This window comes from Panthera uncia, chromosome E1 (genome assembly GCF_023721935.1).
Source record: "Panthera uncia isolate 11264 chromosome E1, Puncia_PCG_1.0, whole genome shotgun sequence".
In the NCBI taxonomy this organism is placed as follows: Eukaryota; Metazoa; Chordata; class Mammalia; order Carnivora; family Felidae; genus Panthera; species Panthera uncia.
In genome coordinates, this window is record NC_064814.1 from 56,956,757 (window position 1) to 56,970,742 (window position 13,986).

The 13,986-nt window shown below is 61.1% G+C and overlaps 4 protein-coding genes across 8 annotated transcripts in view; 2 read left to right on the forward strand and 2 right to left on the reverse strand.

The window, feature by feature from the left end:
* Window positions 1-825, forward strand: part of GP1BA (glycoprotein Ib platelet subunit alpha) — a 2,715-nt gene extending 1,890 nt beyond the window's left edge. The window contains exon 3 of the mRNA XM_049635371.1: window positions 39-825. Coding sequence (XP_049491328.1) covers window positions 39-602 — 564 coding nt within the window. The 3' untranslated portion in view covers window positions 603-825. The remainder of the gene's footprint in view (window positions 1-38) is intronic.
* Window positions 826-2,934: 2,109 nt separating this feature from the next.
* Window positions 2,935-5,700, reverse strand: SLC25A11 (solute carrier family 25 member 11). The gene is made up of 8 exons (XM_049637173.1): window positions 5,439-5,700; window positions 4,713-4,865; window positions 4,421-4,627; window positions 4,146-4,236; window positions 3,968-4,058; window positions 3,784-3,883; window positions 3,652-3,703; window positions 2,935-3,545 (listed from the first exon to the last, which is right to left on the reverse strand). Exons 1-8 carry the CDS (start codon window positions 5,531-5,533, stop codon window positions 3,390-3,392), a joined length of 945 nt encoding a protein of 314 aa, XP_049493130.1. The 5' UTR covers window positions 5,534-5,700; the 3' UTR covers window positions 2,935-3,389.
* A 112-nt stretch (window positions 5,701-5,812) lies between these two features.
* On the forward strand, window positions 5,813-10,346 carry RNF167 (ring finger protein 167). 5 transcript variants are annotated; one of them, XM_049637168.1, is made up of 10 exons: window positions 5,813-6,008; window positions 6,141-6,639; window positions 6,722-6,802; window positions 8,021-8,146; window positions 8,264-8,351; window positions 8,530-8,620; window positions 8,810-8,915; window positions 9,064-9,157; window positions 9,634-9,750; window positions 9,845-10,346. In XM_049637168.1, the coding sequence occupies exons 2-10, from the start codon at window positions 6,556-6,558 to the stop codon at window positions 10,144-10,146; spliced, it is 1,089 nt and encodes a 362-aa protein (XP_049493125.1). In that variant the 5' UTR covers window positions 5,813-6,008; window positions 6,141-6,555; the 3' UTR covers window positions 10,147-10,346. The 5 variants fall into 5 exon arrangements, with proteins under 5 accessions (XP_049493125.1, XP_049493127.1, XP_049493128.1 ...); XM_049637169.1 differs by having other exon boundaries at window positions 5,818-6,008; window positions 9,670-9,750; XM_049637170.1 differs by lacking the exon at window positions 9,634-9,750 and having other exon boundaries at window positions 5,817-6,008.
* A 658-nt stretch (window positions 10,347-11,004) lies between these two features.
* On the reverse strand, window positions 11,005-13,736 carry PFN1 (profilin 1). Its single transcript, XM_049637176.1, has 3 exons — window positions 13,431-13,736; window positions 11,805-11,997; window positions 11,005-11,200 (listed from the first exon to the last, which is right to left on the reverse strand). Exons 1-3 carry the CDS (start codon window positions 13,560-13,562, stop codon window positions 11,103-11,105), a joined length of 423 nt encoding a protein of 140 aa, XP_049493133.1. The 5' UTR covers window positions 13,563-13,736; the 3' UTR covers window positions 11,005-11,102.
* Between the last annotated feature and the right edge of the window lie 250 nt (window positions 13,737-13,986).

Consider the following 13,986-nt stretch of genomic DNA (forward strand, 5'->3'; position numbering starts at 1 on the left):
CCCCCCCCCCCCCCCCCACGACCTCCCCCACCCCGGAGCCCCCCACGACCCCCACCATGACGCCCCCCACGACCCCCACCACCCCAACCACCTCTGAAATAACCACATTCTTAACCAGCCCCAAAGTCACCTCATTCCTTACTACCCGGCCACGTGCCACAACTACCCTCCCAGAGGCTCAGGGGGTGGCTCGAGAGAATGCACGCAGCCCCAGAAATGACCCTTCCCTCGGCCGGGACACGTGCTGCCTCCTTCCCCTGGGCTTCTACGTTTTGGGTCTCCTCTGGCTTCTGTTTGCTTCCGCGGTCCTTATCCTGCTACTGGCCCGGGACCGCCGTGTGACGCCACAGGCCCCGGCCACAGCCACATACACCACGCATCTGGAGCTGCAGAGGGGGAAGCAAGTGCCCGTGCCCCGCGCCTGGCTCCTTTTCCTTGCAGGCTCACTGCCCACTTTCCGCTCCAGCCTCTTCCTGTGGGTGCGGGCTAACGGCCGCGTGGGGCCTCTGGTGGCAGGACGGCGGCCCTCAGCCCTGAGTCTGGGTCGTGGTCAGGACCTGCTGGGCACGGTGGGCATTAGGTACTCTGGCCACAGCCTCTGAGGCTGGGGGGGATGTGGGGACCTTGAGAGGCTGTGATGTGACGGCTTTCCTGTCGGGATCTAGCTTGGGGGGGGGTGGGGGTAGTAATTACTTTTCCTTTATCCGAAGCCTCTTCTCCATAGCACGGGCACAACCTTGGCAAAGACGCGGGGGTGGTGAGATGCGGGAGCCAGGAGCTCATAGAACAAGGCTCCCCACGCTGCGGCGGGGGAGGGTCCCAGACCACTAGGCTATTGCCATCACCTTGGGGACGCTTCAGGAAAAAGGAGATGCACCAATCAGCACTCTCACACGTGTGTACTGAAAAGACCTGGAAAGAGACGTATCGAGATGGGAGCCCGGGCGCCTGGGTGGCTCAATTGGTTAACACTCAGCTCACGATATCGCGGTTCGTGAGTTTGAGCCCCGCGTCGGGCTCTGTGCTGACAGCTCGGAGCCTGGAGCCTGCTTCAGATTCTGTGTCTCCCCCTCTCTCTGCCCCTCCCCTGTTCACGCTCTGTCTCTGTCTGTCAAAATATAAACATTAAAAAAAACAAACGTGAGCCCTGATGACCCCTGGGTAGCATAAACACAGTGGTTTTATTTTCTTTTCCTCCGCTTAGCATTTCCTAAGTTTTCTACCACTGTAAGGTATTTGTGTTTAAAAAAAAAAAAAAAAAAAAAAAAAGCTTCACGAAGAAAAGTTGCTTTCCTCTGGAGAGGAAAACGGTGGCCCGTCTGAGGCCCCACTGCCCCCACCCTAGTTGGATCACTCCTCACCCAACAGCCTGGCAACCCATGCCCCCTGCCTCCTCCAGGGGGGCAGCCCCTCAACACCGCGAGCACTGGTGTCAGCTCAAAACCTAAGTTTCCCTGGAGCTGCCCCCGTGCCTGGGGCCTCCGAGGAGCCAAGGCGGGGCCTCCTGCTCTGCTCAGGTCCGAAGCACATGGGAGTGGGGCTGGTGATGTGCCCTCCTTAGTGGGTTGTACCGAGTGGTCTCAGTGAAGCCTCCCACTCCTAAGCTAGAACACAGGCAAACGGAACCCACTTCCCCCCTGCTTCTCTCGACTCTGCCCTTTCCCCAGCGCGCCGAGCCGGGCTTTCTCTCCTCTGGGGTCGCCAGCCCAAGCCAGGGCTTGCAGCCTGGACAATGGGAGTGCAAGCTGAGCCTTTCTGGCTCCAGACCCCCTTCTCCAGATGGCGCCAGCTTGAAAACCTGACCGCGCTCCTCTCCTGCCTGGAATGCCCCCCTGGATACATCAATCTTGAGCTTGGCCGTCAAGGGCTTCTATGCGCCGACCCAGCCAACCTCTTGCAACAGGCGCCTCGCCACCTGTGTTCCAGCTGTTGCAGACCTCCAGATCACCGGCTCTGCAGCATTCTCCCTCTGAGCCTCTGCTCTCCTGCCGGCCAGGAGCGCTGCCCCATCCAGCCCGAGCACCGCTAGCACAGGCCTCTCTCCCAGGCTGGGCCAGATGCCCCGCTGTTCACCAGCTCTACCTGCGTTGCCCCGCGACGGTCTGCTGCTCTCCTCCCTTTACCGCCTGCTCGCGGGCCATCCTCCCCGCTGGACTTGGAACCTCCTAAGGACAAGCTCCAGGCTCCCAGTGTCTCAGAGTGGCCGCCACGGCCAGGCCAGCAGGTGCCCGGAGAGGGTAAGGCGAGAGGCAGAACTGGGAGGGCCCGGCGGGGGCGCCAGACCGCCGAGCCCCACCTCTTCTCCGGACGAGGCTCTGCCAAGGAGACGGTTCCCACCTGCTGCCTGCCTGTCCCCCAGCCTGGCTCAGGAGCCTTCGGGGCCTCAGGCTGCCCAGCCTTCCTTCCAGTTGACCTTCCAGTGCCCTTTTATGCCCCAGGATGTTTTTAGGCTCCTTGAGGCCCCGTCTGGGAATCTTTCTTCTAAAGAAAACGGGGAGAGTAGTCACTCTCCGCAAGGTAGGGCTCAGATCAGGATTCTAGCTAACACACCCCATCTCCTCAAGCCTCCAGGCTTTGGGGGCCCCAGCTCCACGCTGAGTTCTTTCAATCACCCTCTTCCCACAGGTCAGCCTTCCCCACTGACTCCTCGTTCCCTCCTCTTTGGGCTGCAGTAAGAGCCAGGGGAGCCCGGAAGCTTTTCCTAGGAATCACATGAGGTGATTCTGACATCCTCGGACTGACTCCAGTGGCTGGCAGGACCCGCGCTTTCATTTTCCTTACCTGCTGTGACGACAACGCTGTTTTGCATGGCGGCGTTTGCCCCTTCTTTTAACAACTTTGCTTAGAAACTCCGGTTTTTGTTTCCCAGGGACCTCCCCTCGTCCGTCCGGCTTCCTCCCCTCCGCCCCCCTCACAACTATCCAGATCTGGGGGTGGTGTCATCAATCCAATTTATTGATCACGTCCTCAGTGAGGTGGAGGGTCACATCCTCCCACTGCAGACCTTGTGACCGTCCCAACGGCTTCTGCCGTCTCCTGTCCCCTCAGCTCTGCCTTGGTTTACCCACTGAGAAGGCGGGTCCTCTGCTGTCCTACACGCCCTGAAACTAACACCCAAGAGGAGACCGGAAATCCTCAGGGAGTTTCCCAGCTCCCTCTGAGGCACAGCCAGGGGCAGAGATGTCACGAGGATCGGGACAGGGAGGGCGAGGTGACGCAGGGGTAGGACAGACCAAAGTCCTTTACCGCAAAGGAGAGGACCAGACCGTGGAGGAAAAATAAATACAGGGGCCCAGGGCAGCGGAGTCCAGGCCCCCGGGGGCACACTGACTGTGGGGGCAGCGGGTGAGGGGAGCCCTGGCACACCGGCTCCGGGCCCCTTGCCTGCCTCAGCCACTGAGAAAGAGACGCTTGTAGGCCTTGTTCATCTGCTCCAAGAAGATGAAGGTGAGGACGGTGTGGGGGCCCAGGCGGGCGTAGTAGGGCGTGAAACCCTTCCACAGGCTGAAGAAGCCCTCGTAGCGGACAACCTTCACCAGCACGTCCTAAACGGGCAGGCAGGCAGGGTTAAGGCCTGGCTTCTAGGGCTGCGTCCCTCTTCCCCACCGCCGTCACCACCCTCCAGCCTGAGCCCCAGCCCAGCTTCCTCACCAGCCCGTTCTTGTATTCTGGCTTCCCGTCAATCATTCTCATGTTCTGGATCCTGGAGAGGAGGAAGCAGGGGCTTGAGAGACATAAAGCGGGCCCTCCTATCCCCCTCCGGGACCGGGCCTGCACGCTCACCGGGTCTTGGCGATGTCCACGGGCATGGAGGCGGCAGTGGTGACCAAGCCACTGATCATGCTGGCGCAGAAATGGCACAGGATGTTGTCGGAGAAGTAGCCTGGGGGAGGCAGAGTGGGGTGCCAGTCAGCTCAGAGCTGGCCCAGGCCAGGCCAGGGGCCAAGAGCCCGGCTCTGGGTCTCACCTGAGTCCAGTAAGAACTGCTTGGACTGGGAGTAGGAGGCGAGCTGGGCCGCGTTGACCACGACAGCACGAGCCATGGTAGGGATGCAGCCCTGTGGAGAGGAAGGGGCGGTGTGTGTCAGAAATGGCGGGGACGTGACCCCCACCCCCCCACCCCAGCCTCCGGCCCCTTCACTCACCCTCCACAGTGTGGGTACGCCCTCCTCCCGGGCGATTCGAATCAGGGCATTAAACACGTTTTTGTAGCCCCGGCGCTGGTCAGGCGGAAGCCTGGTGGGAAGACAGGAAGGGGTCGAGCTCAGGATAGAACCCCCCCCCCCCCCCGCCCCACAGGAGCAAAGAAAGGGAGGCCAGAACACATCAATGCTCAGCTCCAGACCAACGATAAGAAACCAGTCCTCTGACTTTAGATTCCAGGAAATGGAGCTAGGGTGCCGCCTGACCTGGAACTCACCGGCCGTCGGCGGTCATGCGGATGAGAGCCACTTCAGCTGGTGTTCCCACAAAGGCACCAGTTGCACCGGCCGTCATGCCAATCAGGGCCTTCAGCAGAAAGCCAGGGGGTGTACCGTCGGCCCCAGTGAGGCGCTCAAACAGCACCGTGTAGATGCCAAGGCGGGTGGTGGTGTAGGTGGCCTGGCGCAGCAGGCCAGCTGACAGCCTGGGGAGCGAAGGAGTCAGTGCATCAGGCCAAGGGCCAGGAGCTGCCAGCCCATACCCTGCCCCCTCTCCTGTGGCCCCAGTACCCGGTGTAAATGCCCCGCAGCCCTTCTGCCCTCAGGATGCTGGTGAGGGCATGGAAGCTGGTTTTGTACTCTCGTGTCTTGGCTCCTTCCCCGCTCAGCTGCATCCGGTTCTTCACCAGATCCAGCGGTTGCACAAAAACTGTGGCTCCCATCCTGGAGGAAGGCAGAGGCAGAGTCAAGGGCCACGTGTCTCGGACCTACCAATGCCCACTGGAACCTGGCAACAAGGGATCACAAAGTGCAAAGCCTTTCACGTGATTAACTAAGCGTTCAGGAGACTAGTGGGTATGTGCGTAAGCTTCTACTCGGACCGAGAACAATAGATCTGAAAAGTCCAGGGATCCAACGAGGACCGTGCAATGAAAGTGCTCCGTGCAGTTCCAAGGGGGTCAAGTGGTGACCTGGAACTGGAAGCAGTACGACCCCGGGGGAAAGGAGGTGGGCATTCATGACCTGGGACTTCATGTAGCGCGACAGGAGCCATGCAATGACCTGGAACCCCACACAACCCGGGAAAGCCGAGCAATGACCCAGTACGCAGACCAGCAGGGGTCCTGCAGTGGGTGAAGAGGGCCTGACGGCCCATCAAGGACCTCACAATACGCCGGGGGCCGCGCTGACCCCGAGCCGGCTCCGTTCGCCGCAACAGACCCAAAGATGAACCGGGCCCGGTTCCTTGCACCCGTCCCTTCCTCCTCCCGTCCCATCCCTGGGGCCAGAGCTTACCCGGCCAGGCCCCCAAACAGGAACTTGACGGACTTGGGGGAGGTGCGGGGCTTTCCATCCATCCCGCCGGCCCCGGGACTCGCCGTCGCCGCCATCGCCACTCAATGGCCCCCAGCTCCGGGTCCTGCGCGCGCGCGCGGCCCCACTCGCGCCCAAGGTGACACCGCGCGCGCAACAGGGCCGAGGGCGCGCGCGCACGCCCCTCCGGCTCTCGGGTCCAGCTCCAGCTGGAAGCCGGCGCAGGCGCAGGCGCAGGCGCGCGGCGCAAAGGAGACAGGGAGGAGGGCGGGGCCGAAGGCGGGGCTTCGAGGCTGGGTGCGGGAAGGGGTGTGGCTGGTTTAGGAAGCCATCGCTGAGACGCAGTTTTCACCGAATTGGACTCGCGGGAAAAGTCAGGAGATCTCGCGAGACAAAGTGACCTCGGGGAGCCAGATTTGGGGGAGGGGGGGAGGGAGGAAGTGTCTCTCGCGATAGACACGGCAAGCACACAGCTCGTGGAAGGGAAGGTGTGGTGAGGACTCTCGCGAGACCTGAAGGCACCGCAGCCGCCGCGGCGGCCGGAGTGGAGAGGTTTGTAAAGCGGGCAGCTCCAAAATCCCGGGCATTGAAGGGGAAGCGATTAGGTTTTCTGGGGTTTCGATGCTCCCTGCATCTGCAGAGGCACTCCCTCCACCTCTAACCTTTCTTTCGACGGCCTTTTAGGACCGGAAGTCCTTCCTCCCGAGCACCCAGTGCTGGAGGCGGCCTGACTTCTTTCCCGGAAGCCCTGCTCCAGCAGCTGGGAAGACAGCCCACCTGTCCGGAAGTCCCGCCTCCTCGAGCGCCCCCACCCAGAAGTTTTTCTGTCACCTATGTTTGCCTTGGTCTCCCTTCCCGAGCTTGTCCCTGTACCCGAGTAGGATACGTTTAGTGCCTCCTTCCCCGCCCTCACCGAACGGGTTGGCTGCCCCACTCCCGGACCCGGGGTTCCTTCCCCGCGCCCCCATGTAGCTGGGAAGCGGGGCCTGGGGGCGGTTGGACCCCTGGGATCCTGAAGGAGAGGCGGAGAGGGCGCGCACCTCCGCTGCCGCTCCTGCTACCGGGACGCGGCCTCTCCTGCCGCTCCCCTCCCGCTGCCATGCACCCCGCGGCCTTCCCGCTTCCTGTGGTTGTGGCTGCCGTGCTCTGGGGAGCGACCCCCACCCGCGGGCTCATTCGAGCGGTGAGTCCGGGGGCTGGCGGGGGAAGGGTACTGGGGGGCGGGGCTGCAGGCTCAGGGGCAACGTGGACTCTTTCGTGCGCAGACTTCGGACCACAATGCCAGCATGGACTTTGCAGACCTGCCAGCGCTCTTTGGGGCTGCCCTGAGCCAAGAGGGACTTCAGGTGACTTCCTTCCCTTTTGTCTGTTTCCCTGCATCCTCTCTTCTGGGTGGGGGTGGAGGAGCCTTGCCCTTGCGTGAAGCTGGAGGTGGGAGAGGAGGCAGGTTAAGAGCTCAGTGCAGGAGCACATCTAGCGTGGAATTCAGAATCTGGAGGGAGAAGACCAAGTCGGCTCCTGGAACTCTGAGCCCTGTGATGGACACGGAGATAGATAAGAGGCGGGGCGAAGTGGTGCTTATCAGTAGCGTCTTCGGGGCCACTTGTAGGTTTTATGAGGTTGGGCGAAGTCGTTGTATGTCTCTGCACCTTTGGTTTGTTTCGCTGTAAAATGGGGTAAGAGATGTTTTCCCAAGGTTATTGTGAGAATGAAGTTAGATAAGGAGTTTTGGGGTATTTCACGAAGGCTGCCGTGCGGCAAGAATTTCTTTGGGCCAGTCGTTTGTAAGATGGGTAGTTGAATAATTGAAAGCAGAAAAACAAAGTCTAAGTGTGGGACTTTTAAAGGGTCTGACTGCTTTAGATAACAGTTTGGCTAAATTGGACGGCATCCTACCTAGCAGACGGGACTCAGAAGAGGTGTACAAAAACAAAAGGCTTTTTTATAGGCAAGAAGAAGAGGCAGAACAAGTAAGTTAGGCTAGCAGTAAAGGTGATTGTGGCAGGATACTTTTCTTAAAGGGAGGGCAGGGGTCCATCCCACAGAGGACCTCAGTCGTTCTGACCAAGTGATTCCAGATCGACCGGTTAAGATTCCATTCTCGTGGGGAGGCTTGAAATTGTAATTCAGTCAGGTGTCAAGTTTGGCGATGTGGGGCCCAGCACAAGTGATTCGATTTGGGGATTTTTTTTTTTTTTAACAGAGGGGAGTATGTTCTGTAGGAGTTTGTGCTGCAGAAGGAGATGTGAAGTGGAGCTTGAGAGAAAGGGACGTGGATGAGTGGAGAATTGCTTTATAATGTGGGAGCCTGGAAGGTGGCAGGGTTTGAATCAGCGCAGAGTGTGGGGCGTAAGCCCATCCGGTGCAGGGAGAGAGGTGGTGGGAGGTCTGGTCACGAGATGCTGTTTGATGTACCTGACTCGGGCGCGGCGCCCCCACCCCACAAACGAAAAGCGAGGGGCAGAGTATGTGCAGCACGGGGGAGCCAGTGTGCTTGGTGGGCCCTTGTGGGGAGCGGACCCCAAGCAGGTGAAATCCAACTGCTGTTTGCTTCCCTTCCCCAGGGCTTCCTTGTGGAGGCTCACCCGGCCAATGCCTGCAGCCCCATTGCCCCACCGCCCCCAGCCCCGGTCAACGGGTCAGTCTTTATTGCACTGCTTCGAAGATTCGACTGCAACTTTGACCTCAAGGTTGCTGAATGTGGAGTGGGGGGCTGGGAAGCGGAGGGTGACCAAAGGCGCCGGGAGTGGAGGGAGGCGAGGGCCGCGACGGTCCCTTACACCCCATCCCGTGCCTTGTCTCCCTAGGTCCTCAATGCTCAGAAGGCGGGGTACGGTGCAGCTGTGGTGCACAACGTGAACTCCAACGAGCTTCTGAACATGGTGTGGAACAGCGGTGAGGTCGGGGGTGTGGACGGCCGGGCTGAGGCTGAGATGGCGGGGGCGCTGAGAGCTTGGAGAAAACGAGTCAGTCCTTTGGGCGGGATGGAGCGAAAGGGCCACCGCGTTAGCAGTGTTAGCAGGGCATGCGAGGGGAGGACCGGGTCCCCGGGGTGACGCACTGATCCCTGCAGAGGAAATCCAGCAGCAGATCTGGATCCCGTCTGTGTTTATCGGGGAGAGGAGCTCCGAGTACCTGCGCACCCTCTTCGTCTACGAGAAGGGGTAGGACGTGCCCTCCTTCCCGCTGCCCCCGTCTTTCCACGCCACCCTGGAGGCCAGGCCCCGGGGCCCTTCATCCGCTGCCTCTGGACTTTCTTCTCACGCCTTCCCCGTCTGTGGGCCTCACCCAGCACCACCCTGTGCCTCTTCCTTGTCTTTCCCGCTCCTCTGATACCGGTCTTCCTTTCTCAGGGCTCGGGTGCTGCTGGTCCCAGACAACAGCTTCCCTTTGGGCTACTACCTCATCCCTTTTACAGGGATCGTGGGGCTGCTGGTTTTGGCCATGGGAGCAGTGATGGTGAGTAGCCCCGGGGAGTGCGGTGGGAGGGCTGGAGGCCTCTAAGCCAGACGGGATCTAGGTCGGGAGGTGGCGGTGGTTTGTGCTGGGTTGGCCCAGTCTTGCTCCCTAAAGTGGATCCGTCCGCCCCCCCCCCCCCCCCCCCCAGATAGTCCGTTGTGTCCAGCACCGGAAACGGCTCCAGCGGAATCGACTGACCAAAGAGCAGCTGAAACAGATTCCCACGCATGACTATCAGAAGGGTGAGGGGCACAAGGGGGAGACGGGGCCTTTCTCCCAGATGGTTCCAAAGGAGTTTGAGCTCAGGAGACCAGGGGCAGAGATGCCACCCTTCCTTCGCCCTATCCACACGGCCGGTGAGGACAGGACGGGAATAGGGCAGGCGGTGGAAGGCACGGGTGATCAAGTGGAAGAGTTGGGGGACGAATGGGGGACCGACCTTGCCTGTAGGGGAGGTGGAGAGAGCAGAGACGCGGCAGGAGTGGGGAGGAACTGGGCCGAGGAAGACACAGGTGAGGGGGGCTGGGTCTCTGGGTCCTGGAGCCGCCAGTGCCCATATAAGGTTGTAGTCAGAGCCCTGCCCCCCACTCCGCTCCTCCCCCTAAGAAACCCACTTCCCTTCTTACCTCTGCTTCTCTTTGCTCCTCCCTTCGAACCCGATTCCTCGTGCCCTCCTGTGGCCTCACCCTGCCCTTTCTCAGCTCTTTTTCTGGCTCAGGGTGGCTCAGCAGGAGGACTCCCTTCCTCCCTGCAGGAGACCAGTATGACGTCTGTGCCATCTGCCTGGACGAGTATGAGGATGGGGACAGGCTGAGGGTGCTCCCCTGTGCTCATGGTGAGGCCTCCACTCCCTGTGCCCGGGCCCCCAGGCCTCCCCACAGGCGCGGTGCCCCCCCCCCCCCCCCCCCCCCCCCCCCCGCCTCTTGCAGCCTACCACAGCCGCTGTGTGGACCCCTGGCTCACCCAGACCCGGAAGACCTGCCCCATCTGCAAGCAGCCTGTCCATCGGGGTCCAGGGGACGAGGAACAGGAGGACGAAACTCAGGGGCCAGAGGGTGATGAAGAAGGGGAGCCAGAGGACCAGCCTGTCTCGGAACGGACCCCACTTCTGGGCTCCAGCCCCACACCTCCCACCTCCTTTGGCTCCCTGGCTCCAACCCCTCTGGCCTTCCCTGGATCTCCAGCAGATCCCCTGCCCACTCCCTCCTCTTCAGCGGCTGTGCTGGTCTAATAATCCCCTTGCCCCCCCCCCCCCCCCCACAGACCTATTTGCACAGCCCCTTTTCCTCCCTCCGGTTTCCCGGATTGAGGGACAGGGGACATTTCCACCCCAGGTTTCTCCCTTGCCCAACCCCATCCTTTTGAAGGGGTTGAGGGTGTAGAGGGACTGGGTCTTCATTTTCGGGGTTAATAAAAGTTTTTGTGAACGGAGGAAGAGTGAGCTCATTCTCACATAGGTGAACTCCTTATCCTTGGGGGTAATTGCCCCTTTTTTGCCATAAAGGGGCAGGGGAGTGCCTGGAGAATAACCTGTAGCCATGGGGACAGCCCCAGCAGGCGTTTACTGTGACTCAGAGAGGGGGAGCCCCACCCACACTAGGATGACTCAACTGGCCCTGCCTTGCCCGCAGGCCTGGACCCATTCTCTGGGACGGACTGGCTCTTTTCCATTATCTCCCAGTCCAGCTAGGAAGTGCCACTGTGGAAGGGCTGGGCCACCTGGGCCCAGGTAGGCTAGAGGCAGGTGCTCAGGCCTGGCCCAGGCGCAAGGAAGCTCAAATTTCTAGACTCAACCCCCTTCTAACCCAAAGCCGAGATAAAGGGGGTTGTAATGCCCTCAACCCCCTTCTAACCCAAAGCCAAAATAAAGGAGGCAGGTCATGGGGACGGTCCATCCTGACACCCAGGCCAAACCACACAGCACCTGGTTAGTAGAATCTTTTTTATTCAGAAAAAAAAAAAAACCCAAAAATCAAAAAAGTTTTCCAACCACACACAGGAGGGGTACGGGGAGGGGGAGGTGTCTGTCCATCCAGCCCCAGCCCCCAGCCCATGTGGTTTTGGCAGCAACAAGGGGTGTGGGGTAATGGCCCAAAAAATAAAAATGGTGTACGTGTGTGTATGGGAAGGAGAGGGGTGCAAAAGCAGTGGGGGGTGGGGGGTGGGGGGGGGGAGGGGTGGACGAGGTCAGTACTGGGAACGCCGCAGGTGGGAGGCCATTTCATAACATTTCTTGTTGATCATCCCGCCGTGGACACCTTCTTTGCCCATCAGCAGGACTAGCGCTGGAGGAAAGAGAAAGGAGGCTAGGACCCAGGTGTCCCGATTCCACCCCCGGCCAGCTGTTCAGCAGCTGTCCAGCCCTGGGGGCTGTAACCCAACCTCCTCTTTCCCCCCCCCCCCCCCCTTACACACAGGCAGGCTGTCAGTCACCCTGAAACAATAGGGCTTTTCAGGAGGGGGAAATCAAGCTTAAAGCTGGAGAGGAACAAGCTAAAATTTAGGGGCCAAAAGCCTGCATACCGCGGACTCTGGTTCAGGCTACAAATAACCAGGGTTGGGCCTGCCGCCTCCAGGTTTTAACAAAAGAATTCAAAAGACCCAGTTTAAGTGCCAACTTCTGACCACCAGTCTACCTCTTCCAAGAAAACGGAGTTTTTCCTCTGAAAGTCTCAGGGCAGGAAGGAACTGAAGAGGTAACACAGTTCCACTCTTTATATTACAAGATGAGGAACCGAGACACAACCGGAGGAAGTATCCGGCGTCCCAGCATCCAGCAGGCTGTTAGGATCCCTTTGTACTGGGGGGAACCACACAGAAAAAGAACCCAGAAGACTACCGGGAGGTGCACTGGGGATCTTGGAGCAGGAGAGATGAAGAGAAACTCACTCTTGGCAGTCATGGTGACAGTGATGTTGAAGGTGGGAGCTCCCCCGGTGCTCTTGGTACGGAGATCCATGGTAAATTCCCCGTCCTGCAGCAGCGAGTCCCGGATAACAGAGCATTTCTGGCCCCCAAGTGTCAGCCCGTTCACGAAAAAACTTGACCGGTCTTTGCCAACCAGGACACCAACCTCAGCTGGCTGGAAGGGGAACGAAGCGCCCATCAAAGTTAGTACACCGAGGTTCCCACCCTCTTCTCCAAGGACCCACCTGCCCCCGACTTCTAGGGGGAAGCGAGGAGGACAGGTTACCTGCTTTGTGCACATCTAAGAAATTTGAAAAACCCTTAAAAGGGCTGTTCAAAGTTCGTGCACAAAAAGATCATGATCCTCAAACCCAGAAAATGGTCCTAGGAAGGGACTACATATTCCTCTGGAAATCTCGATCTCATTTAATAGGGAAAGCAAATCCAGGAAATAAAGGGGGCCAAAATCCAGGGAAAGGAGTGGAGTGGAATGGAATGGGGAGCCTTTGGATGCACAGAACTCTCCTTCAGGAAAAGCAGAAGCTCAGAGGGGAAGGGAGGGGGCGGGCGAAGCAGGAGAAGCAACTTTGCCCTTATTTGGTCAAAGGTTCTGCAGGAGTTGTTAGGGGCCCGGACGCCTGGGTCTCCAAGTGACTTAGGGTAGGTCCAGGTATCTGTGCCCCAAGATGAGGAAGCAGAGCCCTGGGGGCCTTCCGGGAAAGTTGGAAAACTTCTGAAGGGGGCCCAGGGCTACACCCGCAAACCCAGCCCTCGGGTCCACTACCCCAGGGAACCTTTCTCCCCCCTCCCCCTAACCCCCCAAACCCCCACATCCGGTCCCCTCCCGCCCGGAAATCCCCTTCCCCCCCCTCCCGAACTTCCGCTCCCCCTCCCCACTTCCGGGCAGTGTGGACAGGGGAGGTGGTGATGGGGACAGCAGGAGTCATCCCTCATTCCTCAGCTCACGCTGCCCTACAACTTCCCACAAAGTTCCCCCGCTCCGGGCCCCGCCGGATGGCGGGAAGGGAGGGCGAGGGGACTTCCGGGACGGGCCTCCCAGGAATGCGGGGCACGGCGTGCCGACCCGTGGGGGGGGGGGGGGCGTGTGGCGGCCTCGCCCTCTCTAACGGAGCCGGGAGGGCGGGGAGCCCCGGGGACCGGCGTGCGACCCAGGCCACGCGCCCGGGGCTCCCTCCCGCGGCGGGAGGAACAAAGGTGGCGGGGCGAGAGCCGGCCGCCGGAAGCGGGGCCGGGGGTCCCCAGGCGCCTGGCCGGTCCCCGGCCCCGGCGGAGCCCGCCCCGCCCTAGACGAGGCGGAAGTGGGCCTCGGCACCGGGCGGCGCGCCCCTCCCCGCCCTGTGCCCCGGATGTAACGCCCCGTCGCGGGGAGCGGGGCGGCGGGAGGCACGGGCGCCGCCGCCCCGGGGCGTAGGGCTCGGGGGGCAGCGGAGGGCCCGCTCACGTGCAACCGCCATCCGCGCCGTGTCCGGGGCCAGGACCCGGTGGCGGCCCTGCGCCGTCCTCCCCGGACCGCGCCCGCCCCCACCCCAGTCCCTCCCTCCGGGTCCGGGCCGGCCGGTGCCCCGGGGCGCGCGGGCGTCGCACTACCGTGATGTTGACGAAGGTTTTCCCGGGGACGGCGGCCCAGACGGAGGGCGAGTCCTTGTAGCCCACGATGGCCGCATCCTGACAGGTCCCGTCCGCCATGAGGTTGTCGATGTAGGCGTTCCACCCGGCCATGGCGCTGCTGCTGGGGCTGCTCTGGGCGCTGCTGCTGGGGCCGCGGGCTGGGCTCGGGGGCCTCGGGCTGGCGGGCGGGGGGAGGTGGAGAGCTCGGGGCACGCGCTGCCGTCCGGACCGCGGCTCTGCTAGCTGTGCAGCAGCCCTCGCACCGCCACTTCCTGCTCCTCCCCCCCCCCCCCCCAGCTTTTTATTTGCAAAGGGCGGCAGGGGCGGGGCCTGCTCCCCGTTCCCTCCCTCCCCCTCTCGCCTGCCCAGAGACCGAACTTTGCAAATGCAATTTTAAAAACCCCCCCCCCTATTGCAAAATTTGCAGAGTGGGGGGGAAAGCTATGTAAAAGGGGGGGGGGGGGGGGCGGTGGGCGGTGGCAGGGGAAGGTTAGGGTCCGGGCTCGCTCCACTTCGCCTGGAATATAAGTCGGAC